The 27,806-nt window shown below is 49.3% G+C and overlaps 1 protein-coding gene across 4 annotated transcripts in view; it reads left to right on the forward strand.

Annotated features, from left to right (window-relative positions):
• The first annotated feature begins 739 nt into the window (after window positions 1–739).
• ALPK3 (alpha kinase 3) overlaps window positions 740–27,806 on the forward strand; it is a 62,957-nt gene continuing 35,890 nt past the window's right edge. For 3 of the 4 annotated variants that reach the window (XM_079764040.1, XM_079764042.1, XM_079764041.1), the window contains exons 1-5: window positions 740–1,379; window positions 5,778–5,816; window positions 9,527–9,648; window positions 23,625–23,742; window positions 24,312–25,542. In XM_079764040.1, coding sequence (XP_079620166.1) covers window positions 1,237–1,379; window positions 5,778–5,816; window positions 9,527–9,648; window positions 23,625–23,742; window positions 24,312–25,542 — 1,653 coding nt within the window. In that variant the 5' untranslated portion in view covers window positions 740–1,236. The remainder of the gene's footprint in view (window positions 1,380–5,777; window positions 5,817–9,526; window positions 9,649–23,624; window positions 23,743–24,311; window positions 25,543–27,806) is intronic. The other variant, XM_079764043.1, reaches the window with a different exon arrangement.

Raw genomic sequence — 27,806 nt, forward strand, 5'->3', positions numbered from 1 at the left:
GCTGGATATGATTTTTGAATGGGGAAAAGGAGACGGAGGACAGGTGGGGGCAGGGGGAAGGTGATGGGAAGGAAAAGGGTAGAAAGTCGCGGAGAAACGGCACTCAGAAATTGGCGAATGGGTGTTTTTTTTTTCTGGGCTTCAGGACTCAGCCCATTTTCCCGTCAGGAGCTGGGAAATGGAGGCTGAAGGGGTGGGAGGAGGAGGGTCAATGGTTCCGGAAGTGTTTGCTGAGCCCCTCACCTGTGCTAGGTAATGGAGGGGAGACACATAGCCAGAGGACGCGTGGCCTCCTGGGGGGCTGAGGGCGCTGGCAGGTGAGCGGGTTTGTCCCAGGGCTGGACCCACAAGCCCGGCCGGCGGAGCTCCCAGCAGCGTCCCGCCCCCGCCCCGCTCTCCTGGCCTCTGGCCTCGCACCCTCCACGCAGCTCCTCGGAACTTCGGCACCTTCCGCTCGCCCAGGCCCGGAGCGCGCGCCTCCACGTCTGCGTCTGCGGGGCTCCACGCCTGCCTGCTGGCCGACAGCGGGGCGGGCAGGGGGCGGCCGCCGGGGTCTCCAGAGCGCGCCCCTGCCCCGACGTCGGGCGTCCCCGCGGTGGACGTCGGGCGTCGCGGAGGGAGCAGCCGCCGGGGTCTCTAGAGCGCGCCCCTGCCCCGACGCCGACGCCGGGCGTCCCCGCGGTGGACGTCGGGCGTCGCGGAGGGAGCAGCCGCCGGGGTCTCTAGAGCGCGCCCCTGCCCCGACGCCGACGCCGGGCGACCCCGCGGGTGGACGTCGGGCTTCGCTGAGGGAGCAGCCGCTGGGGGTCTCTAGAGCGCGCCCCTGCCCCGACGCCGGGCGACCCCGCGGTGGACGTCGGGCGTCGCGGAGGGAGCAGCCGCCGCCGCTGGGGTCTCTAGAGCGCGCCCCTGCCCTGACGCCGGACGACCCCGCAGTGGACGTCGGTCGTTGCCGACGGAGCAGCCGTCGGGTTCTCCAGAGCGCGCCCCTGCCCCGACGCCGGACGACCCCGCGGTGGACGTCGGGCGTTGCCGACGGAGCAGCCGCAGTGGCCCCTCAGGCCGGGCCCGCGCCCCCGCGCCTCAGGGCCGCCGGGGGAGGGACAGCGGCAGGTGACGGCCGCCGCCGGGGCTATAAATAGGGGCGCGCGTCAGCCACGGGCGGATCGGGCGGCGCGCTGGGCCGGAGGGCGCGCGGGGCCAGGCGGGCGGCGGCGGCGGCGGTGGGGCAGCAGCATGGGCTCGCGGAGGGCCCCCAGCCGGGCCTGGGGCGCGGGCGGACGGGCCTGGGCCCGGGGCGACCGCGAGGACGACGGGCCCGTGTGGACTCCCAGCCCCACCAGCCGCAGTTACCTGCTGGGTGTGCGGCCGGAGACCAGGTGAGCGGCGCCCTGCGGGTCGGCGGGCGGTGCGGGAGGGGTAAGATGGGGGGCACTGAGGCCTCGGCAAGGCCCTGGGTGGGTCCCCGGCCCCTGGAGGCCTGAGCCTGGGAGCGGGGGCCGGGCCTCAGTGGCCTTCAGGTCCCCTCAGGCTCCTCACGGCCCCTCACAGCCCGTGGGCCTCAGGCCTCACGCTCCTCGAGGCTCCAGAGGAGAAAGGGCTTTTGGGGGGCGATTTCACAGGGGGCCCCAAGGCGTCCTTACCGCCCCTGCCTGACTCCCGCCCGTGGCCCCCGCGCCCCACACTGGCTGCTCGGGCCTCGGATTCCACAGTGAGAGATAAGGAAGCCCGAGCGCCTGAAATTCCTGGGGCTGGAGGGAGGGGAGCGGACACCAGGTGGGAGGTCGGGAGTGGGGGCTCTTAGCTGGGGCGGGGGTCACCGGAAGGAAAGAAACCAAAGCCCGTGAGGTTCTTCCTATGGGCCCAGGATTCTAGTCTCCCCGGGATCTTTGTGGAGGGGGGTGGCTAGTGAGGTGAGGGGGTGAGCTGGGATGCTGGTTGGCCCTGTCTGAAGATTGCCCTGCCCAGTTTTGGGGAGCGGGATGCTAAGGGAGGGGCCGAACTGATGCGCCCTTGACCCCTTTCCGGGGAGTCTCAGAGGTGTGGGTGCTTGGTTTTAGGACCTGTGTGATCCCAGGTGTAGACACACAGGCAGTGGGAGAAGCAGGCAGGCCCTCGGAGGCACGCAGACACACAGGGACACGTGCATTGCCATGGAGATGACCCTTCCTGACCCCTCTGGGCAGCTCAGGGTCCCTCCCACTCCGGAGCATGTTTTCCAGAGGGAATTGTGGAGGTTGGCCCCAGAACCTGGCTTCGTGGTCGTGCAGAAAACGGCCACTCGGGAGAAGCTGCCCTGGACACCTCTCTTTGTTCTCGGTTCCTGAAACAGCACCAAAATAGGCACCAAGGGCATTTAGGAAATAGTCCCAGGCACTTCCTCGTGAATTGGCTGAGTTCTGTTGACCTTGGAGTTGGAAAAGTTCAAATGTAACCGGAACCTGTTTCTGCATAAAACTCGTCGAATGGTATCACATGTCCGGGGCAGGGCTGAGGGCTTGTGTTAGTGACTGAGTCAGACTGGACACGGCCCCCGGCTGCCAGGAAAGAATGCCCCTTGCTCCTAACTCCCGGCTCTACGGAAAAACTGGCATTCCAGCCTGTGGGGAAGCCGACTGCCTTGTGGGAACCTCACACTTGTCTCACACTTGTCACAGTGACTTATCTGAGCTTTGCCTCCCATGTCTGGCCTGTGTCAATACCCGTGGAACAAGTAGGAGAGAGAAGCAGGGTCTTTCTTGGAGACAGCAGCACTGGAGGGAGGGGGGGGGGGGGAAGGGTGGTTTCAAAACCAGGCAGAATGGGGGCGCGGGGGCAGGGGTCTGGGTTGTTAGGGAAAAGTCTGGAGAGTGGACATCATGCTCACTATCCAGCTGCCCGGCCGAGCAGGAGTCTTGGCTCAGGTCTAGAACTTGTCTCCCAGTACACACCTCCCCTCCCCACAACCCCTGGCCCTGGAGAGGTTTCTAGTCCATAGTCAGCCCAAGGGTGTTTCTAATGTCCCCTGGGGTCAGAGATCCAACATATAAATAGTCCCACCAAACTGTAGGCCCAGCCTCCTAGGGAGTCCAGCCTCTAGAACTTCAGCCCTATCGGCAGGTTAGGCTAGGGTAGGTTAAGAAACTACAGTGGGATGGATGCAATTACAGCTACCTCATTTCTGAGGGACACTCAGAAATCCTTGCCCCCTCATTTCTTGGAGGCCCTGGTCCCACCAAGTGAGCTCAGAGGAGCAGCAGAACCTATGATGTTTGCTACGGATGACTTTGTAACACCTGTTTTGCTTCGGTCAGGCAGATTGTCTAGGGCTTTCAGGTCAGGACTTTCCAAGGGCCCTTTATGGCCCCAAATATCTGAAAGCCAGAAGGATGGGAGGCCTCCGGCTTCCATGGCCAGTCCTGGTTCTCTCCAGGCCCAATTCTATTTTTATGAAGAGACATTTCCTTCCTGAGCCCTGAGTTTCCATTCTTTAAAGTTAAAGTGACATTAAGAACTCTTTTAGGCCTTTCTGCCCCAATGCTTGACATCTCTGATTATTCTGACCCCTCAGAGCCAGTAAACGCGGAGTTCCCTGCCTGTGAGAGCCCTGAGCGTCAGCAGGGCATAGTCACATCTTCCACCTTCTGAAGACACGGTGCCTCCATCGCCCGGGATTCCTCCTGATCGGGCTGACATCTATGGGTGGGCCCTAGAGCAAGCAGGACAATGGGGTGAGGGAGCAGAAACTCCCAACCAGCCCTGGAGAGAGAACCGGGCAGGGTCACTCTCCCAGCTGAGTGCCTTGCCCACTTGCAGGTGGAAGCTGTGGAACCTGTCATTTTTCTCTGTAATTTAGATGATTCTCTCCCTCTACTTCTCAGGGAAGAAATCCAGACCCAACAAAGGAGAAATCTCTCGATTCTGAGGAGAAAGGCAAAGGAAGTTCATGGTCAGGAAATGATGGAGTTGGCCAGTGCCTTGGAACCATGGGAGATTCCTCCCACGCTGTCTCGAGAGGATTTTTAAAGCTCTGAGCAAAGACAGCTGCATTCTTGCTTTCTTCTTCCCATCTTTTCTGGAGCAGCAGTTCCTTCTGGGAGGCAGGACCTTTCCTGTTTGAAAGATGCACTTCCCTTCTTTCCTCCCCTCCTCTTCCCTTTTTCTGTTTCTTTATTCCATTCAACAGTTGTTGAATACCCACCGTATGCCTAGCACTGTGCTAGGGGCTGTAGAAACCACAAAAAGATCCAGGGTTGAAGGCTGGGTGGGCAGGATTCAGTTGAGCAGAAGGAAAGAAGAAGGGCTTTCCAAGCGTGGAGGACAAAAGTGAGGGCTAGGAGTCCAGTAATGGATGTGTCATGCCAGTTAGGAACAGGCCTGGTTACAGTAGAACCTGACTAAGTGTTGGAAATCAGAGAACCATGGTTGTAGTGGGGGTGTGAGCAGATCAGGGAGGGCCTTAAGTGCCCAGCCAAGGAGTAGATTCAATATAATATATGGTGGGGGGACTGTAGCTTTTTTTTTTTTTCAGAAGAGGGGTGTGGTATGAGGGGTGAAGGAGAAGGGGGTTGAGGTGGTCATCAGATATAGAGCCATGAGGGTCTAGGTCAGAACACAATAGCTGGAGTAGAGAGAAAGGGAGAAAGAAGGGTCAAGAAGTGTTGATTGACTGAACCTGGTGGTTGAAGGGGGGAGAGGAGTCCAGAATGGCCTGGGTTAGAGCTCCTGAGTTTGGGTGAGTGCTGGTGGTATCCACAAACTCACTGGAGTGGAAGCCAGGTTTTTTGGATAGAGAGGATGAGTTTGGTATTTTGGTTATAAAGGGATAGGCTGTCAGTAGAGCTTTCTTGTGGTGAAAGATGTACACCTCGAGTGCCATTGAGCAGACTGGGCTGCTGACAATGAAGGGAGAGCTATTCCCATGGTAGGGGCGGCTGCAAGGAGTGAGTGTGGGTGGGGTGGCCCCTGAGGTCTCCCCAAGAGCTGTGGGAGGTGGTGGTCCTAGACTTCACTGGAGATATTTGTGTTAGGAAGGAGGAGGGAGAGGTAAAAGTTGGCTCATATCTAGTGGGCTGGATCTCCACTATGGGGCAGCCCTAGGTGGGTCCTCCTCACCAGCCAGTGGCCTACACAGCCCCTAGCTAGTGCCCACTCTCAGCTGCCCCGTGGCAGAGGGATGATCAAGGCTCTAGGCATAACGGCCCTTGTGCTGGTCTGACTGAACTGGGTGCCTCCTGGTTCCTGCTGAATTAACTGCTTTGTTTTTTTCCTCATCACTGTCCCAGCTGATTTGCCTTGTGTGGCCTCTTTAACCGAACTTTAACACATTAATGGGTGTTCTCCAAGCCACCTGAATCCTTCCCAGCCTATTAGGGGATTTCTAGGAATGGGGGCTCTTTTCCCTCAAAAGGCTGAGGGTTGAAGCAGGAGCTGCCCCATGGATGCTATGCTGCGGGCGGAGAACCATGCCAGGCAGCTCTAAGCCTTTTCTTGGGGGCAGTGACTGAAGTGCCTGGGACACAACTTTCTCAAAGCGCAGCCCTAATGGGCTTCCTTTCTGCCTAACCATTTCCCCGGACTCTGCTGCATTTAATGAGCTCTTGGTTTCAGATAGACTGGTGTCTGGTGGTGAGGCCACTTGCTAACCGGAACAGGCCAACTAAGACAGCTGGTCCCTTTTAATAGAAAGGCCTCTGGGCCCTAGATGATGGCTGGTTAATACTTTGCAGACTGTCGATTTCGCCTCCTCCCCTCCTTGCTTTTGTGGCCTAATGATTCCATTTGCTGTTTTTGCTTAGCTTATCAAGCAGCCGGTTGTCTCTCCCCAGCTCTGGAAGGTAAATGCACTTTGCATTACATTTCTCTGACTGCCTTTTTTTCTTGGGTATGGACACTGAGGGGCCCTTGGGTGACTGCTTGTGCACTACTAACCAGGCTGCATGGAATGAGGGAAGGGGTGGAGGGTGGGTGGTGGAGGATGTGAGAGATACTCGCGTGAGCATGGGTTTCACAGGGGCCACACATGATGCTTGCATGGACCATTTGAAAGGGGCGCAGGGACCCAGAAGTAGGCATGGGTTCTGGGATGCCTGCACTAGATCTCTGTGCACTTGGGAGAGGCATCATGGAACCAGAACAGGGAGCCACTAGTCATGTGACCCACTTCTTCATCCTAGGTTTTCATGGTTTTTGTAACCACATATCTAGGTTTGACACTCTCCAAGGAGGTGTAGTTTTCCTCTAACCATGGCTATTGCCTTACATTTTTTTTCTTCAGTCACTTAAGTCCTCCTGCCACCTCTCATTCTGAATTTCCCTTTCCTTTAGCTCCTCTATACCCCTGCAGACTATGAACTCTGTGAGGTCAGGGGACACCATGTTAGTGTATTCCTGCATTAGCTTGTTCTCTGAATTTGCTGCAGAGCCAGGGCAGGGCCTGAGCAGGCCATAGATGGGGTTTGCCCACTGAATGACTGCCTCCTGAGCTGGGAACAGCTCTTTACCCCTGACTATTATAATCAGAGTTGGGAGCATTTCTTGGCTATTCCCACCACTTGGACCTCATCCCAGACTGGTAGGTTTGGGGAGTTTGCTATAATTTCTTTAAACAGAGAAGGATTTCTAAGTAGCTAACTGGTCTCACTAGCTAATAATGTCTACAGAGATGATTGGTACCTACCATGTAGGTTTCCTTTGATGGGGAGGACAGTGAGGAACCTGGTTCTGGATGGAAGAAAGGGTATTGCAACTAGTTCAAAGTGGAGCATGGTCACTGATGAAAGAGACCATCATGGAAGTTCATTTAAAGCATGGTAAAATAACCACACCTAAGGTCAAAGTTAGGTTCCTTTGAACATTACGTAAACCACCGATTCTGGTTCTCTAGAACCGCGGTCGCCAACCGGTGGTCCGCGGACCACTAGTGGTTCGTGAGGTCTGAAAGATTGGTCACTGCTGCTCTAGAGAACACATGATTAGGCTGTGATAGCCATATGAAGTCACAGAGTTGGAAGGACTTATAGGTGTCAGGGTGGGAAAAGACCACTTCCAGGTGTGTGGACTTCCTGGCTTTCCAGGGGACTGGAAGCACACTGACGCCATCCCATGTCAGAGTGGTTAGGAAGATGGGGACAGAAAGCATGTGACCTTCAGTGGAACATGACAGTGTCTGCAGTTATTGTCTCCTGACATGCATCCAGACCCACTCCCCTGGAGGGCCTCATCCAGGCATGCCCTTCAGCAGTTCCTACGATTTTCCAATTTAAACGTGTTTTTTTGTAATATAGCTTAGGATCTAGTGTGGAAAGTTTGGGGAGATGTGTTTTTTTCCCCCTTCACAAAAAGTAATAACACAAAATGACTACCTGTTGAGTATTTAGCATGTCTGCAAATTTTTATTTGCTTGTCTCTGCACATTTTCTTGAAGCTTGATTTCCATGTTTTCTTTCTTACCCAATAGTTGAAATTATTTTCTTAGACTTGCTCAAGGAGCTTCAAACTAAGAGCCTAAGCTGAATATTACATTCAGGCTCATGTTCATGAGTAAGGTAGGATTCAAACTAAGTAGGGAGGACATAATTAGGAATGTTTGAGTTAGTTGCAAAATCATAGAAATATGATTGCTTTTGGCATGGCAGTTTCCTCTAGAAACTGTTGGTTGGGATTTAGTATTCCCCAAAGTCAGAAATTGCTGTTAGTACAAGAACAGCAAGAAGTGTTTTCAGATGTTATATTTCCTGAGTGTCAGGGAGTTGATAGTCTAGGTCTTGATGGACCCTCTGTTTCTGAGTGGATTAAAGGGAAAGGAAAAGACACTTACTGGACAGAGGAGTTGTAGGTAAGAAGGTTGCAGGGAGTGTCTAACTGTGACCTCACTCAAGTGTTCCATTATTGAGAGGTCAGGATCCCCTTTCTAGGTGGTCTTTGTGGGGGAGGACTCCTGTCCTCCCCGAAGGTCTGGGCATCTGGATTCCTGTAGAGATACGATGGCTGCACCCATCAGTCTAGAAGTCTTACTTGATTTTAGATACTCCTTTTGGGATGCATCCTTTCTCCTCAAACTCAGATCCAGAATGAGCTCCACGGAAATGACAAATTGAATGTGAAAGGTATAGGGTTGTAGTTCTTGTTTGCTTGTTCCCACAGACTCTCACCCTGCCTTCTCCTGGTGGAGAGATCATGGGGAGACACGCACTGCCTGTGGGTGACCACCCCCTCCTCTGAGGCACAGAGAAAGGCAGCTTTGAATGATTTGTCTTTTTCATCACAGTGCTTACTGCTTCTCTTCACTTTACCCCTCACAGTCCTCCCTGCTGCTCATAATAGGGTGTGTGAATTTGGAGGGGGAGAAAGGCTGGGCACAGCTTGTGCACCGTACAACCTGGCTATGTGGTTACGCTTCACGCCTAGGGACGCATTGAGTCTCTGCTGGCCCATGAAAAGGTCTGGCATGGGAGTTTGCTTCCTGTGCCCAGGAAGGAGAGGACTGTAAATGCTGAACAGTGTTGGTGAGTCTGTGCTGGACTCAATGAGCCCACAAATGCCTCTGAATTCTGGGAGTTGGACTGTCACAGGGAACTAAAAGTCCTGTTTGTAGTTTGGCAGTCCTGCTGGTTGGTCTTGGAGCTGCCAGCCATGTGTTCACTTGAGCGTGTGGTTTTCAGGGATGGAGCAGGGGGCCATGGCTGGCTTCCCACGACAGGTCCATAGCTCTGTTTAGGGTCAGAATTCATTTAAGTCTCTCTTTCAATACCCCTAGGAACTTGGGTCTACACCAGTAGTCGGCAAACTGTGGCTCGCGAGCCACATGCGGCTCTTTGGCCCCTTGAATGTGGCTCTTCCACAAAATATCACGGCCTGGGCAAGTCTATTTTGAAGAAGTGGCGTTAGAAGAAGTTTAAGTTTAAAAAAATTTGGCTCTCAAAAGAAATTTCAATCGTTGTACTGTTGATATTTGGCTCTGTTGATGAATGAGTTCGCCGACCACTGGTCTAGACCCCTGGCATTGGCTGGCTTATTCTTTGTCTGCTATGGGTCTATGCTTGCAAATGCAGGCTTTTTTTTTTTCTTCCCTGAGCCCAAGCTTTAGAATAGGCTCCTGAGCTCCTAGGACCTATGTATCCTTGAGAGTTGGCCAGCTTTTCCCTCTCTGGCATGAGTGGAGGATCTGCTATGCTGAGGTCTCCCTCTCTGAGGCTACGTCTATACATGCACGAGTTTCCATGGAGGCAAAAGGTGGAGGGTGAAGCAAGGCCCCTAATAAGGATGGGGTGGGACTCCAGGCGGGTGTCTGGCATGCTCAGGAGTCTGGCCTGTGGTCAGAAGGCTTCCTATTATAATGGGTCTGGGTCAGGATTCCCTTTAGCCCTTGGTACCATGGCTATCCCCACCTAAGAGGCCTAGGCTTCCTTGAAGAAAGACTTAGTTAAGTGCTGGCCATGGCCCCAGGATGACATATGGAAATGGTAAGATTTAAGCTGCCTTGGACAACACCAGGCTGTGGTGTATTGTGGGGAGGCTGCTCTGAATAGTTCTTTGCCTTTCCTAGGAGCACCTTCTGCTCCATCATTGCTCAGCTAACAGAGGAGACCCAGCCAGTATTCGAGACCACACTCAAGTCCCAAGCTGTGTCCAAGGACAGCGACGTCAGGTTCACCTGCATCATCACAGGTAATGAGGCCGTCCTCAGGCAGAGTCCAAGGGGGCTGTGGGATGGACGTGGAGGGGGATTGGCCGTATGCACACAATTATGCACGTTGACATTTGTTTTCTTAGTTTTCTCTCCAGTTTAATCACCCTATGTCGGCTGGGGTCCCTTTCACCTCCCATTCTGGAACCATATATACACTCTGCCCTTCTTCAAAACCCGTCTTCAATAAAGGTTCCTCACCTTCAAGCATATACATACACGACTGATGAATCTTAGTTCTAAGGGAAGAGGCAATTCAGTTGAAAGAAGTTTTTGAAACCATCTCTCCCCCACATCCCTTTTTTACAGTTGAGTAGTTTGAAGCTTGCGAGTCCCAAGCCTAGAGACTAATGTACAATGATTCTGACTGTAGACCTTGGAGGCAGACTGTCTGGCTTGGAATGCTGGCTTTCCCCCTTTTCAGTTATGTGATACTGAGTAGGTTACATAACCTCTTAGTGCCTCATCTGCAAAGTGGGGAATGATAATAATATGAACTTTATAGTGTTATTATGAAACGAAATGCATCAATACCTGCAAAGCATTTGGAATAGTATCAGGCATACAGTAAGTATCATATAAGTGTTAGAATAGAAGGCCATTATTATTTGCATTTCACTGAGCTCCCCGGTAGAATCTGAAGCATCAGGTTGGTAAAATAGGAAGCAAAGTGATATTCCTTAGAAGGGGAGGGTAGAGGAGTGAGAGTACTGGAAAGCTGGACCAGGCATTGCCCCTCCCTCAAACTTCTCAACGGAGTCTCCCACTGTACCAACCTGACCCACTTCAGGTCCTGCAAGACTCACCAATAGATGTCTACCCCTCCCAGCTGTGTAGCCAGCAATTCAAGGGTTCTAGGTCAAGGTTCCCTCCACAAGCACATATTTTATTATTATTTAATTTTTAAATTTTTATTGTTGAAAGTATTACATATGTCCCTTTTTTTCGCCCATTGACCCCTTATAGCCTGTCCCCACTTCCTGCCCCAGGCCTTTATCCCCCTATTGTCTGTGTTTGTGGGTTATGCCCATATGCATACAAGTTCTTTGGCTGACCTTTTCCCACCAACCTTTGTCTTCCCCCTGAGATTCTATAGTCTGTTTTGGCATGGCAGTTTCCTCTAGAAACTGTTGGTTGGGATTTAGTATTCCCCAAAGTCAGAAATTGCTGTTAGTACAAGAACAGCAAGAAACGTTTTCAGATGTTATATTTCCTTCTATGTCTCTGGATCTATTTTGTTCAGCAGTTTATTTTGTTCATTAGGTTGCACATATGAGTGCGATCATGTGATGCTTGTCTTTTTCTGACTGGCTTATTTCACTTACATAATACTCTCTAGGTTCCTCCATGCTTTCTCAAAGGGTAAGAGTGCCTTCTTTTTTATAGGACAAGCACATATTTTATATCAAGGGCATTGGTGGTTTCCAGCTGTGATATGTCCTGATTCTGGGGGACTTGTCTGCTCCAGCCAGCTAAACCACTTCTCTGGGATTGGGTTCCCCTGGGCAGTTCTCATCCTTACCCAGAACCCTCTGAGCTCCAGTTTGAGAACACTGTCTATTCCAGGGGACACAGAGATGTGCCTGCTTCCCTTACCTTTGTACAGCATAACATATTTTGCAGCGTTTATCTGTTTCATTCGTTATTGAATTCTTACAAAACCCAGTGAAGTAAGCGCTATTATTTTACACAGAAGGAAACTAGAATAGTTTAGGTGATTTGCCAGAGCCTACAAAGCTGGTAAGGAGGAGATACAGCTTTTGCTCTGCAGCTTCTGATGCTGTTTGCTTATGCCTGCTTCTCCTACCTTACTGTGGCACTAACTGTTAAATGTGGCTCTCTCACAACTCCAGGCTTTTGCATATGATATTTTCCCTATATAGAAAATCCTTAATCCTTCTTTTTGAAGAAAATTAAATTTTATTTTACCAAAACAAAACTTAACACATGCACATTGTTTAATACTTCAAATTATACTAACAAGCATATTATCAAAATATAGTAGTAGTTCACCCCTCCCACCAAACTTAACTTCTTAGAAGCAACTGTTTTCAGCTTTTAGCTTCTTCTTCTGGTGTGCATACATTTCCATAAGACTAAGTAATATGTGAACACTGCTAACTTCTGAGTCTTCAAGTTTATTTATTTTTAAAATAAATCTTTATTGTTCAGATTATTACAATTGTTCCTCTTTTTTCCCCCCATAGCTCCCCTCCACCCGGTTCCCACCCCACCCTCTGCCCTTACCCACCCCCCCCCCGCACTGTCCTCATCCATAGGGGTACGATTTTTGTCCAGTCTCTTCCCACACCCCCATACCCCCTTCCTCCCGAAAATTGTCAGTCTACTCCCTTTCTATGCACCTGATTCTATTATATTCACCAGTTTATTCTGTTCATCAGATTTTTTATTCACTTGATTTTTAGATTCACTTGTTGATAGATATGTATTTGTTCATAATTTTTATCTTTACCTTTTTTTTTTCTTCTGCCTCTTCTTACAGAATACCCTTCAGCATTTCATATAATATTGGTTTGGCGGTGATGAACTCCTTTAGCTTTTTCTTATCTGTGAAGCTCTTTATCTGACCTTCAATTCTGAATGATAGCTTTGCTGGGCAGAGTAATCTTGGTTGTAGGTTCTTGCTATTCATCACTTTGAATATTTCTTGTCACTCCCTTCTGGCCTGCATAGTTTCTGTTGAGAAATTAGCTGACATTCGTATGGGTACTCCCTTGTAGGTAACTAACTGTTTTTCTCTTGCTGCTTTTAACATTCTCTCTTTGTCTTTTGCTCTTGGCATTTTAATTATGATGTGTCTTGGTGTGGTCCTCTTTGGATTCCTTTTGTTTGGGGTTCTCTGTGCTTCCTGGACTTGTAAGTCTATTTCTTTCACCAGGTGGGGGGAGTTTTCTGTCATTATTTCTTCAAATAGGTTTTCAATATCTTGCTCTCTCTCTTCTTCTGGCACCCCCATAATTCGGATATTGGTATTCTTGAAGTTGTCCCAGAGGCTTCTTACACTACCTTCATATTTTTGGATTCTTTTTTCTTTTCCGGTTGGGTGTTTTTTGCTTCTTTGTATTTCAAATCTTTGACTTGATTCTTGCGATCCTCTAGTCTGCTGTTAGATCTCTGTATATTATTTTTTTATTTCAGTCAGTGTATGCTTAATTTCTAGTTGGTCCTTTTTAATATCCTCGAGGGACTCACTAAATTTATCGGCAGTTTCTAGAAACTTCTTGAAAAACCTAATAACAGTGGTTTTGAACTCTATATCCAGTAGTTTACTTTCCTTTATTTCTGTCGTTTGTGACCTGTTTCTTTGTCTCCGCATTTTGGCTGCTTCCCTGAGTTGATAGAGTGGCTTTGTGTGCTGGTGTCCTATAGGGCCCAGTGGCTCAGTCTCCCCAGTTACCTGAGGTGAACACTCTTGGTGCACCCCTTTGTGGGCTGTGTGCACAGTCTTGTTGTAGTTAAGCCTTGATTGTTGTTGGTATCACTGGGAGGAATTGACCTCCAGGCCAATTGGCTGTGAGGATCAGTTGTGTCTACGATGGGAGAACTTCTGTGCTGGAGACACCCTTATGGGGTAGTAGTACTTGCTTCAGTGGGGCTTTGGTGCTCACTGAGTCTGCCTACTGAGTGTGTCCCTTATGAATCTGAGGAGTTGTAATCTGGATGGTCCCACTCTGACCACTGGGTACACTGGCTCTTGGATCTCCAAGGAGGTGCAAATTTAGCTCTACCTGAGGCCACCCAGCAGTAGCTATGGAGAGATCTGCAGATTCCTCTTATTTGTTTGGGGTTTGGAGGTGCCCAGATGAGCCCAGCTGTGAAGCAATGCAAGCTGCTGTGGGGCCTTGGGCCTTCTTTGGATGTTCTGGGGCTCTCTGACCCAGCTGCAGTTTGTTAGGTAATTTTAGATCGCAAAGGGCCAGGCCATATGCAAAAGCCTCTGCGCACAGCTGGGGTGGGGTTGTAAATTGGGTGGGGTGGGGGTCTCAGGGAATCAACAGGGCGGAGCAAACAGCAATGGCTGACCTTCAGCCCTGCCCTAAGAGGCCCCCGGGTCTCAGTGTCCTGCGGTAATCGCTGCAAGTACCTTTGAGAAAAAGCCGCCCTCATGTTCCAACCTGACGCCAGACAGTCCAGTTTCTCCCTGTATGAGTTTGGGTCCCCAGAGTCTTGCCCAGAACTGGAGTTCAGAGCAGTCGGGAGCTTGTGTCTCCCTCCCGATTGAAAAAGACAACCGCGTTCTCAGTTGCTAGCCCTTTCCGCGCATGTGCCTCCGTACCTCTGCACTTTACTTCCACACCTCCTCTGAGTCTCAGTGTGCTTTTCTCTTCCCTTCTAGTTGTAGAATTTCCATTCAGCCAGCCTTCCTGTGGTTCTGGATGATGTCCATCTTGTCTTTTAGTTGTAGTTTTGAAGTGATTGTGTGAGGCAGCAAGTTCCGGTGTTTATCTATGCCGCCATCTTTGTTTCCTCCCTGAGTCTTCAAGTTTAGATGCTATCTCATCTTCCTTTTATGGTAGATGGGGAATTAGCTCTCTTTACCATAATTTTCTCTGCTCCCCCTTACTTATTTTCTCAATATAGTTATATCATAATTTTTGTTTAAATCAATATTTACTGTTTACCTTATTATGCCTATGCAATATTATTCATAATTGACATTGAAGTATGCTATGATTGTATTTCTTATTTTTCCTAAAGTTAGTACTTTCTTTAGTTTTTCATTTAATTAGTTTTTAGTACCTATTACTAATTTTTTTTTACACTTTCTAATAGCCTTTAAAAATTGATTTTAGAGAGTGTAGAAGGGAGGGGGAGAGAGAGACAGACAGACAGACAGACATTGATGTGGATCGGTTGCCTCCCGAATGTGCCCCAACTGGGGATTGAACCCATAACCTAGGTATGTGTCCTGACTGGAAATTGAACCAGCAACTGTCCAGTGCGTGGGACAATGCTCCAACTAACTGAGCAACCCAGTGAGGCCCTAATATCCTCTTAATACAATTTTCTGCTAAGTCATTGCCCTCAGTACTCTGTCAGTTACTTCCTTGGAGACATCTCTCATGCAGATCTCTATTCTTCTGTCTGAACTGGTGGCCTCTTAGGTCTGATCCACTGGTGGCCTATTAGGCCTGGTCCACAGCTATTCTCCTGGGTCTTCCCTTTGCCTTTCTCCTGGGTTGACTCAAGTTTCCTGGGTCTCACATCTTCCCTTTTTTTTGGTTTATTGTATGGCTTTATTGAACAACATCCTTCAGTAGTTTCAGCAGGTCCTAAAGATGGTACAATAGTAGGAGGCATTGTGATGACCAGATCTCAACCTGTCTTTCCTGTGATTCATTCTGCACCAATATGATTTAGTTGCTTTCTGTGTCCAGTGCATGATTGACATCCTAGGATCTCACTTCACTGTCATCCTGTAGATTCCTTTTATTTCTCTCCTGTAATGGATTTCCTTTGTTTTGTATTCCAGGTTTTTCTTTCTTGATTTACATTTTTGTTTTGGTAGCTTCCTAGGAGGAGTATATGGGAAGTAGATGTTAGACAACTTATGTCTGAAAATGTCTTTTTAGTTACTTTACTTTCGATAGAGAGTTTGGCTGGGTATAGAAGTTGAAATTGAAAATAATTTCCCTTTAGAATTTTGACGAGATTGTTCCGTTGCCTTCTTGCTCCTAATGTTGCTCTTTGGAGCAGGAGGAGAGTTTGCTTCCTAATTATTTGCATGAGACGATTTCCCCACACATACACGTACCCCCCCTATGGAAGCTTGTAAGAATGTTCTGCTATTTCATAATGATGTATCTTGATATGGTTCTCTTTTCATCCTGGGGCATGCTTGGGCACTTTCAACCTGGAAACTGAATGCCTTCAGTTCTGAGAAACTTGAGATTATTTTGATGTTGATTCTTCCTCCTGTCATGTGGACATCTGCTCCCAAGGACTCATTCTCTTCTTTTCTGGTCCTTTTTTTCCCTTTCCATCTGGTTATCTTTCTGCTCTACTTTCTGGGACATTTCCTCAGTGTTAACTTTCAACTCTTCTAAAAAATTTTAATTTCTAAAATATCTTTGTAAATCCTTTTGTTGTTGTTTTGTTTTGTTAATCTTCACAGGAGGATATTTTTTCCATTGCTTTTTTAGAGAAAGTCGAAGGGAGGGAGGAAAGGGGAGAGAGAGAGAGAGAGAGAGAGAGAGAGAGAGAGAGAGAGAGAGAAAAACATCAGTATGAGAGAGACATGTTGACTGGTTGTTTCCTGCATGGGCCCCAACTGGTGGCGGGGAGTGAACCCACAACTCAGGTACGTGCCCTTGACCGGGAATCGAACCCAAGACCCTTCAGTGCGCAGGCCATCATTCTAACCACTAACCATTTCAGCTGTCCAGGGCTTAAATCCTTTTCTATAGCATCCTGTTCTTTTCATGAATGTAATATCTTCTCTTTATTCTCTGAGACTACTAATGATACTTTTCTAAGAGTTTCCTTCTCCATGTATAGCTTGTGTTTCTTCCAGTTGGCTTTTTAAAAATTTGTTTTGGTCCATAATCATCTATTTACAGGCTTTCCTTAGATATCTAGGAGATGACTGGCTGGTAATGATTAAGAGTGGGAGACTAAAAAGCTGATTGGAAGTTCTTAGCAAGTAGGAGGGGCCTGAAAACTTGGGTCTTCTCTGTAGGGTGATTTGGGGGCCACTGTTGGGAACTGCCACTGTGTCTTTAGTTCTTTCCTCTTGGACCAGCAAGATTCCTCAGTGTGTAGTCTCCAGTATCTTGTCTAGAGGGTAAAGGTTTTATGGGAAACACACAGATGAAAGGGTTGAGTGGGCTTTCTGTATAAAGCATTTATTTTATATGTATGGTTATTACATTTTTTCCATTTTCCACACAATAGTCATGCCCTCCGTGGCTTATCCTCAGGGCTAAGTTTTATCTTTCTAGTTATAAATCTCACCTTTGGCCGTGGTGGGGAAGGAGCTGTCACCCAGTGGTACAGAGTGGATAAAGGGACCCAGAGATCTGATTGTTTTTCAAATAACTTTTTACCTTTCCAGCTCCTCCTGTAGCCCCAGTCTTAAAGGGACCTGTGGCCAGTTCTTATGCCCTTTGGGGGTTTTCTAGTGTAGGAAGAGTGGTTGTCAGTTTTCCTCATGCTGGGGTAGGGTCAGGCGGTCTTGGGTCTGCTGAGCAGTTTATCCTCGTCCATCTGCTTTCCAACTTTCAGTGTTGTTGTTCCTATTGCTCTCCTTGCCTGTTCTCCCTTACTTGTGGTTTTATATCTTTAAGAAAAAATCTCTTTAGTGTAGTCTTAGTGGTTTGGGGGAGAGAGTGAAAATAGATGGTCTGCTTATTTGGCCTTTTTACCTAAAAGCCTACTACTTCTTTGCCTGGAAAACTCCTTCTCATCTTTTAAGGCCCAGCTCAAATGGCTCATCTCCAGGGGGTCATCTTTAGTATTTGCATTTAGAGCTCTTGCTCTCTCCTCAATGGCACAGTTTGTTTATACATCTCTCTCTCCAACGAGACTGTGAGATCTGGGAGATTAGAGCACACACCTGACACATTGGGCCTCTTGGGAGCAGGCACAAAAAAGGTGCTCAGTATATATTTGCCCAGTGACCATGCTGTGAACAATATCCGTATCTTTTCCACTTTCCATGTTGCCTATACATTTATTTCAGCTGCAGCTTCGGTGCCTTGGCAACAGCACCTGCTGTGGGGGCCTCTGGCCACTTGAGAGGTGCAGGCCTCAGGATGGCTTTCCCTTCTCTCCTTTGGTCCTTCTGTCCTTTGTAGCCATGGACTCTGAGAGCAACACAGAGACCCCAACATGAGTCTGACTTACAGAATCTTGGGACGTTTTATTGGACACTTCCAGTGTCATCAAGGGAGTAAGCTTTTCCCTGCTTCAAGCCCAACCCAAAGGGGCAAACTTGTCTCCCCTCAGTTGCCATGATACCCATGTCTCCTGAGACCAGCTAGGGTTTTCTGAGCAGGAGCCCCTACCGTGCTGAGATCTACACTATCAATAAGGTTGTAAGATTTCCAGGGTTCTGTATCTCTAACCTCCATACCCGTGTCCATTGTTGTACCTAACTCCCTCTTCCCCCTCCTCATCTCCACACATACAAACTATCTCAGGTTACCTGGGTGTTGTTTTTTTTAAAATATATTTTATTGATTTTTTACAGAGAGGAAGAGAGAGGGATAGAGAGCTAGAAACATCAATGAGAGAGAAACATCCATCAGCTGCCTCTTGCACACCCCCTACTGGGGATGTGCCCGCAACCAAGGTACATGCCCTTGACCGGAATCGAACCCGGGACCCTTGAGTCCGCAGGCCGACGCTCTATACACTGAGCCAAACTGGTTTCGGCTACCTGGGTTTTATGCAGCAGATTAGGAAAGAATTCTCTGTGACCACCATAGTAAAACTGTAAATAAGCCATTTCCAATTAGCAATGAGAAAAGAGAAAATGGAGACTGTAGGAGAGGGGGAAGGGTAGTGCAGAAAGATCAGAGAACAAAAGAAACAGGGTTAGAAATGAGCTTTCCAAAGGGGAGATAGACGTGGGTAAAGGGGGGATACATGGTGATGGAAGGAAACTTGACTTGGGGTAGTGAACACACACTACAATATACAGATGATATGTTACAGAATTGTATACCTGAATCCTATATAATTTTATTAATCTCTGTCACCTCAATAAATTCAATGAAAAATATTGGCTCTCCACATATTGGAAAGGTGGGTGGTGGTGGATGGGTGGATGGCTGAGATTGGTCTGTGTGTGAGACTGGCATGGTAATCCTGGCTCGTTTCCATGGAGACAGTAATCACAGTTGCCTCTCTTCCTCCACCCTGCTGGTAGCACTTTTTGTACTAGGCTGTGATGAGTCAGCCCCTGCCAGGAGCAGGTGATGCTTTCCTGGTGGGTCAGAACCTAGTCCAGGTGAGGGAGAGGCGGCTGTGCTGGTCCCATGTGGGCTGAGCTGTGAGGGATGCCCTTTGGAGGCTCAGAGAGGAAATGTTTTACCCTGAGATTCTTCTCTGTCAGAGTTGACACGTAGGAGGATAGTGGACCTTGACTGGTCCTTCTGCCTCCTCTCTCCCCCAGGAGCCCCTCAAGCCAGAATGCTACTATCTTCCTTGAGGCTGTCTAGCCCATTGCTGTCTAGCATAGTGGCCTCCTTCCCCACTCTCCTCAATACTGTTGTAGATTCACTGTTGGGGTGTGTGTGAATGTGTGTACACATATGTTAGGGCAGGAGGAAGAGGAAATACTAGCGGCAGGCCAGATGGGTCAAGGGACTGAGCCTTTAGACAGAAACAAGTTCTTGAAGAAACCTTATTAGAGACATAAGTCTAAATAATGACTACTGGTGAAGAATGACTACTTAGCAGCTGGATGAATTTGGGTAGGAGCCTTCATTTCATGGGCCTTGATTTTCTCTTCCTCAAATTGGGAATTAATAACATCCTTCACAGGATTTTTGTGAGGATTCGATGAGATAATACATGAAAAATGTTCAGCTCAGTGCTTGACTCAAAGTAAGTCATCAGTAAACATTAGCAATTGTTTTCACAGGGTTGTCCTGAGGGCCAAATGAAAGTCTGTACTTGAAAGCTCTTTGAAAACTTGAGATTTACATTCATTATGACTCTTTTTAAAAAATATATATTTTATTGATTTTTTACAGAGAGGAAGGGAGAGGGATAGAGAGTTAGAAACATTGATGAGAGAGAAACATCAATCAGCTGCCTCCTGCACACCCCCCACTGGGGATGTGCCCGCAACCAAGGTACATGCCCTTGACCGGAATCAAACCTGGGACCTTTCATTCTGAAGGCCGATGCTCTATCCACTGAGCCAAACCGGTTTTGGCCATTATGACTCTTGAATCTGAGCTTCTCCAAACTGGGAATGGTTGGGAGGAGTCTGCAAGTTCCAAGTTGGGTTCCAGACTCAGGTCTGCTGGCTGTGAAGCAGAGGTCACAGGGAAAGGGAAGGCCACGGCCCCAGTGCCACTCTGGGCACATACTTCGGCATGCACGTGTGTGCAGCAGGGAATGAAGGCTCTCTCCTGCTTTTGTCTGTTTTAGAATACAGTTCATATTATACAGGGGACAAGACATGTTTTCTCCCCAATTAAAGTTGTTTCCGAAACTCACTGTTGCCATGGAGCCCTAAGCTGTCAGGTTGGCCCACTTTGTGAAGAGGCACAGTGGGTGTCATGGGGGCTTTGGCCCCAGATTGAGGCTGTAGAGTTCAATCAGTGCCCACCTTCTTTCCCCATCCCTGCCCCCTCGCTCCCGCCTGGCTGGACTCAGATGCCCTGCCGCCGAGGCCCTACTGGTCAGGTCATGGGGCAGGGAGGCTCTGAGCCGGGCCCTTGTAGGGATGAGATCATCCCACAGGATGGTGAGGGCACCCATGCTGGTCCTGGCCATATGCATAGTGATGTAACCAGGGGCTTTAGCTCACAGTGGAAACATGGGGTTCACTTTACAGTCAGGGCTGCCCAGAGTTTGTTCCTGGCCGACCTGGCTGCAGCCTTGCCTCTCTTGTTCCCAGCTTCTGTGCACAGTTCCCAGGGTGCCCTGTGCTTCCACCACTCTGCTCCCCACCCCCACCCCCACTCTACTGCTGTGTTCCTTTGTCAGGCATGCCCTTCCTGTCACCTCTGATTTGTTTGTTCACTCATTCTCTTACTTACTCATACACTCAGTTATCCAGCAGGTTTTATGAAGTGACTGCTGTGTACCAGGCTCTGTCTTAGTTGGAGGGGATATACTAGTAGCAGTAAGGAAGATATGATTCCTGCCCACATGGGGCAAAGTCAAGGAGGGGAGGCAGACAAGGAAATAGCCAATTACAGTGCTGTGAAGGGGAAGTGAAGAGGAGGTGGGATCCAGTGTGGGCGGCCCACATTTTCTGGCCTGCTCTTCAAAGCTAGTTCAAAAGCCACTCCTACCATAAAGCTGTTCCTGATTCCCCAGCCAGGAGTGCTTGCTCCCTTCTCTGCACCCTGAACACTTAGTGCATTGCTTCATTCATTCATCTATAAATATTTAATGAGCGATTCCATACCTGGCACTATTCTAGAAACTGGTGACACAACAGTGAATAACATAAGTCATGTGGCTGATATTTCCATGGGCACCCTGGAGAGGATGGACGTAAACTAACAAAGTCATAGTGTATAATATGTCAGGTAGCCATGCATTCTGTGAAGAAAGATTAAACAGGGTAAGAGGATTAAGAAGGGCAGGGAGAGGCTTCTCTGAGGACAGACAAGGACTTGCTGTGTGATGTTCACATGGTGTGTGAGAAGGGAGCCTGCAGGATCGTGGGCTGGAGTGCATTGGGCAAGGCCAAATGGTAGGAGGTGAGGTCAGTGTGCTAATGGGCCCCAGATCAGGAGGCCTTAATGAAATAGGAGCTATTGGGGTGTTTTGAGCAGAGGAGCGTCATGGCCTGACTTTATTTATTTAATATATTTTTACTGATTTCAGAGAGAGGAAGAGAGAGAGAGAGAGAGAGAGAGAGAGAGAGAGAGAGAGAGAGAGAGAGAGAGAGAAACATCAGTTATGAAATAGAATTATTGATTGGCTGCCTCCTGCATACTCCCTTCTGGGGATCGAACCTGCAATCCGGGAATGTGCCCTTGACCGGAATCAAACCCGGGACCCTTCAGTGCACAGGCTGATGTTCTATCCACTGAGCCAAACCATCTAGGGCCTGACTTTATTTAAAAAGGCTCCCTCTGGTTGCTGTGCTGAGAATGGATTGAAGAGACACAGAGTGGGAGTAGTGAGACCAGAGGGAGGTTATTGCAGAAATTGAGGTGTGAGATGATGTTGATTGACCAGATCGATGGTGAGAATGGCAAGAAGTGATCAATTCTGGTTATTCTGAAGGGAGGGCCCTTACGTTTGTCTGATGGAGTGGACATGAGAAAAGGGAGGAATAAAGGATTACCTCTAGGCTTTGGCCTGAGCCAAAGTAGAAGGGTAAAGTTGCCATTTACTGAGCTGTGTGGGAACTGGCTTGGGAGAGAGAATAAGGAGCTTGGATATCAGGTGAGAAACAAGAACCAGGAGTTCAGAGGAGAGGTCTGGGCTACACATATAAATATGGGAGTCATGAGCATATAGATGGTTAAAGGCCACAGGATGGGATTAGATCCCCTAAATTATATGGAGAAAGAATGGAAAATGGTTCTGAGGCCTGAGCCCTAGAACATCTCACATTTATAGGCCCAGGTGGTGAGGATGAAAGAGATTAGGAAAATTGGCCAGTGAAGTAGGAAGAGCCCTCAGAAGGACCAAGTGAGGAGAAGGTTTCAGGAAGGTGTGTGTGTGTGTGTGTGTGTGGGGGGGGGGGGTCAATGCTGATAGATTGGGTAGATAAGGCATAGGAATTAGCAGTGGATTTGGCACTGTTTGAGTCACAGGTGACCTGGACAAGAGCAATTCTGGTGCAGTGGTGGGTACAAAAGCCAGATTGGAGGAGAGAACAGAAGATCATGTACAGACAAGTCTATCTAAGTGTTTGTTTTTTTTCTGTAAAGGAGAGAACAGAGAAATGGGGGCAGGAGAAGAGGTTTGGGGTCAAATGAAGTTCTTTTTAAGAAGGGAGACAGTGCAGCAGGCTGTGTGCTGATGGCAGTAATATAATAGAGAGGAAAAGTTTGGTGATACAGGAGAGAACAGAACAATTGTTGGAGAGATGTCCCTGATGAGACAAGAGGAGGTGGGATCCAGTGTGGGCAATTTACCCATAGACAGTAGGGAAGGGAGGGCAGGTGTGTAAGGACGTGTCTTGTCTTGTTTTGCTGTGCAATAGGTTCCCTGAGAGCAGATACCCTCTCCGTCAAGCTTCTCAATCTCCATAACCCTCACTTGGCAGTCAGCACATAATATATATATTTGAGGGGGATGTACGTTAGGAGTCTGAGTTTTCTAATAAGTATTGCAAATCAATTGTAGTTAGCTGAATTCACTGGTAAGGCTAGCCAGGTTTTTTTTAATGAAATTGACTGGAGGGTGGCCATGCCCAGGCAAGGAATGGAGCCAGTATTTGCAAGAATGTTGGGACTCTCTCTGGCTCCGAGCTCTTATTCTATCCTGCACATTGAATTCATTTTTCCATCTCGCTACAGACCAGTTTTGTCTGCTTCTCAGTCCATGTGGCAGAGCATGGTTGTACCCCTTTGAAGTTGTATTTCCAGACAACCAGGGAAGACTGTCTTGGTCCTAACTCCCAAATCCTAGGTCAGTGATGTGGATTAGATTAGCAGATTGGGTGTCTATCACTGGACCAGTCAGCTATGTGACTCTAATAGTTAGAATCTCTCCTTGTGGGTAGAGCTGGAAGTCCCCAGAGAGGAAGGGCTGGGAAGACACTTCAGCCAGCCTCACAGCAGTAGGGTAGGTAGGTGTGGATGGTTTGGTGGGTGGATGGGTGAACGGATGGATGTTTTAGCAATGGCATCAAATAATTGCTCAGTAACCTGGAATGCAAGGAGGGCTCTTGGCAGTGGTGTTGGTGTTGAGGTGTTGGGGGAGATTTCTGAGGATAGAGCCGTCATTACAGTTGAGGATGTGAACAGGCCACTGAAGAAAGGAAGCTTATTACTACCAGCCAAGGCTTTCTAGAAACTTCTTCCTTCTCTTCTTACCAGGAAGCTAGGAAGTTTCTCCTCTGTATTTGCCTTCCAGATGCTGAAGAGGAGCAGTTTTCATCTTTGACAGGGCCTAGATTCTAAAAATAAGCTGAACCATATGATAGCCCTGTTCTGCCAGCAAGCCTGGGGCAAGTGTGCCAGTCCAGCCTCTTCAGGTGGTTTGGGGGAGCCATCACATCCTGTTCTCTCACCTCACTCTTTTGAAATTGGTCTTCCTGCAGCCCAATCTCCTGTTTCCTTCTTAGGATACCCAGAGCCAGAGGTGACCTGGTACAAGGATGACACAGAGCTGGACCGCTACTGTGGCTTGCCAAAATATGAGATCACGCATCAGGGCAAACGCCACACACTGCAGCTCTACAGGTAAGGGAGCAGGTCTTGCTCTCACTCTGCTGAGGGTTCTGTGGCCCAGGCCTGCCCTTAGCAATAGAGTCAGCTGGATGAAGATGTCCAGGCAGGCTGTCAGCCTGAGGCTGGGGTTATGTTGTTGAGTTGAACCACCTGGTGAACTGTGTCTGCCTGCCAGTGTCTGGAATCTCCTAAGGCCAGGGTGGGAGTATTTGTGACAGCCAAAGAGCTGAGTGCAACAAGAGGAGGTCCTGACCCATGGAAACATTTTCCATGAGGTCTGCGGCCAAAAAAAGCTCCTGTGTCATCCTTCCCCAGGGGCTGTGTGGGTCACCTGCTTCTGAAGGGAACTCTCCTGTGCCCCAAGTCTAATCCCCCCTGGAACAGCATGATCTTGATCAGCTTCCATCCTCTTGCTGGCCTTAGTTTCCTCAACTGTACTGAAGAGTGATGGGCGTGGCACTCATAGCAGGACTCTTAGGGACTGGGGTAGCTTGCTCAACTCGGAGAGGCTCTGGCTGTGGGGAGTGGGGGGCTCTCACATCCCAGAGGGAAGAGTTGGCATCTAATGATCCTGCCTCCAGGTGTCAAGAAGAAGATGCTGCCATCTACCAGGCCTCTGCCCGGAACACCAAGGGCATCGTGTCCTGTTCAGGGGTTCTGGAGGTGGGCACCATGACCGAGTACAAGATCCACCAGCGCTGGTTCGCCAAGCTGAAGTGCAAGGCCGAGGCAAAGATGCGTGAGATTGAGCAGAGCTGGAAGCGCGGGAAGGAGGTGGTGGGAGAGGCCGATACTCTGCGCAAGCTCAGCCCCGACCGCTTCCAGCGAAAGCGGCGGCTGAGTGGGGCTGAGATGCCAGTCCCCTCAGCCCCCACCAGGGAGGCTGAGGACAGGACCTCAGCAGCTTGGCAGGAGGGGGAGACTGAGCCTGGTCAGCACCCAGGTTTGAGCCTGATCAACAGTTTTGCCCCCGGAGAGGTGACCACCAATGGAGATGCTGTCCCTGAGAATGGGGAGGACGGGGATCATGGCCTCTTGACGTACATCTGTGAGGCCATGGAGCTGGGGCCTCAGAGAGCCCCCCAAAAGGAGTCTGGGGCCAAGAAGAAAAAGAAAGATGAGGAACCTAAGCCAGGCCTGCGGAAGCCAGAGTTAGAGAAGGCAGCTCGAGGTCACCGTTCTGAAAACTGCGTCCCTAGTTCAGACAAGCCTGACGCCGGTGGGACACAGGGGCCCATGGACGCGGAGCACATCCAGACCTGGTCCAGAGGCAGGGCTGCCCGGGGGCCCGGGTCCTCAGGAGTAGAAAGCACCAGGAAGCCAGCCTCTGCCATGGGCTCTCCAGACCAGGCCCAGAATGCCCCAGCCCCTGTCCCAGGCCCAGACCAGGAAGTATATTTCTCCCTGAAGGACATGTATCTGGAGAGCACGCAGGCAGTCAGGCCTCAGGGGGAAGAAGGGTACCACCCACTAAGTGGCAGGGAATCCAGAGAGATGCCCTCAGGGAAGGTGCCCAGTGAGGCAAAAAGTGAGCAGGGGCCTCCTGCCCCTGGCCAGCCGGTCCCTTCAGCCCCTCAGCCAACGAGGCCTTTCAACAGGAAGAGATTTGCCCCTCCGAAGCCCAAAGGAGAGCCCACCACCAACAGCAAGCCTGATTCTTCCCTGAATCAAGTTCCAGAACCCGGAGCCCAGAGCTTAGGAAAGGCTCCACCTCAGGCTTCTGCCCAGGTGCCTACACCTCCTGCCCGGCGGAGACACAGCACAAGGGACAGCCCCTTGCAGGGGCAAGCAGGACGTGGGACTCCAGGAGAGGTAAGTGTGGGTGCTGGGTGCCTGGGGGTCGCTCTGGGAAGCTGACTTCATGGAAACTCTTGCTACAACAGCTCGGCAGCCAGTGAGCAGTGGGATATTTATAGAAGGGGTGGGGTGGGGTAGGGATGGAGTGCCAGCCTGGAGCAGGGGCCCTTGCCCCAGCCAGTCTCCAGATGCCAGGCATGTGGGCAACTCAGCCTGACTGTGACCCTCTCTGACAGTGTGGGGGTTCACAGCCAAGAGGCCTGTGCCCCAGAGGGAGGCGGAGGAAGACGATATTTTTTGTTGAGGAAAAAAATCAGTGGAGAGTTTTCTGTGGGCTTTTCCTTAGACAACAGTTTCCTGGGGGAGACAGGAGCAGGAGTGTGCTGTAGTATGCAGTGGGGTCTCAACCTGGATGCTCATTAGAAGATTTAAAAAATATCAGATGTCCAGGAAATTCTGGCTTAATGTGGGTTTTTATCTGTGTACAAATTTGACTGTCCTTAACATTGTGTGATCTTGGGCAAGTTGTAACATCATCATAACAACAAGACCTACTTCATAGGGCTGTTGCAAGAATTAGAGTGCTTAGCACAGGGCTTGGTACATATTAAGAACTAAGTCAATGGCAGGAGGTATATGATAGTACTCTGGTGGAAGACAGAGGTAGACTGTGTTACCTGGGAACAGGAGTGTCGTCATTTTCTGGGGATCAGGTAGCCAACAGAGAAAAGGTGATGTTTTGTGTGGAGATGGGCAGATGAATGACAGCATTAAGGCACTTGATGGGGGTGGGACAACAGTAAGGGGTTTAATGGGGGTGGGGAAAGAGGGTGGGAGGGCTGGGATTGAGAGGATGGACAGAAGGGAGTTTGTCCTGTGTGATCACTGCTTCATGTTTCCGGGGGCAGAGGGCAGGCAGTATTTCACAGGAGTTTAGGGAGACAGTGTTTTATAGTGGGGCAGAAAGAAGGCAGTATTTCTTATGAGTGGCAGGAAAAAAAAGTGTTTCAAGAGTAGGGGTAGTGTGGATAAGAGATATGGGATACACTGATACTGAGAAATTATTGTTTGTTTATCTGAAATACAAATTTAACCTGGTGTCTTATGTTTCTTCTTGCTAAATCTGGCAACCTTAAGTGGAAACAGCATTTTGGCGGGAACTAAGATAAGACTTGCTTGGGATTGAGGGAGCAGAGCCTGGGCCCCAGGAAACAGGAGGAGCATCTGGAAGCAGTGCTTACAGGGGTCGGGCAGAGGACAGACGGCTTCTTGGAACTGGGAGCGAATCACGTGAGGGACAAGCTGCTACAGCACCTCAGGGCGGGCAAGGGGAAAGGGGTGCTGCATGGAAAGCAGCGAGGGGCTGCCTTTCCCATGGAGAGAACTTTTATGGGGGAAGGAGGGAGAGATCAGTTTCAAGGGTGAACGGGGAAATAGTTTTGTTTCACTGAATGCTGAGGTTAGTCGGTGTGGACAGTTGTTCAGAGGGCGCTGGAGTACCGTGAACCTCAAACCAGTCTGTTTAGAATCTGTTTATGACCCTCATGCTTGGTCTCAGGAGATTTTAGCAGCTGGTTTGGTGAGTTCTAATGGCCCAAATGGGGCTGCCTCATGTACTTGACAGCCCACAGGCTGGACAGCAGGGCTTTCCTGTAGGGATGGCCCTCCTGGGGCCCTAGGGATTTCATTTGGGAAGTGACCAGGCTGGCAGCCAGGTCTGGGAGTGAATCTGGCTCCTCTAGCCACAGGGGTGGGGAGCACCATAGCCAGGATCCTGGCAGGGTCCCCCTTGCCTCTCAAAGGTGAGAGGAGAGGGCTCAGGCCATGTGGGCACGGGAGAGGCTGGCTGCAGTGGTTCTGCTGTTCCTGCAAAAAGTGTGCGTGGCTTTTAGTTTTTTATACTTAAAAAAAAAGTGAAAGATGCATTTAACATCTGTGTATATTTTGAAGCTGTTGCTTTTTAGTGGCTGAATTTGACTGGTTTTTCATATTTTCACAGTACCAAATCTTTTAAAAAAACACATTATTTTTTGGATTATGAAAGAAACACATGGTCATAGTAGAAAATATGGGGCGAAGCCTTAAAAATTCACCTATAATTCTATTATACAGACACATCTTGGTATATCTACCAGTCTTTTTGCATAAGTAGTTTATTAGTTTTTAAATTTAATTTGAGCAGTTATTCTGGGCATGGCACTCTACTTCTCATTATTTCATGAGCATTTTCTCATGGTTCCTAAAAATTAGTTGAAAAACCTTCATATTTAATGGTTGTA

The sequence above is a fragment of the Cnephaeus nilssonii genome (assembly GCF_951640355.1).
Source record: "Cnephaeus nilssonii genome assembly, chromosome: 24".
NCBI lineage: Eukaryota > Metazoa > Chordata > Mammalia > Chiroptera > Vespertilionidae > Cnephaeus > Cnephaeus nilssonii.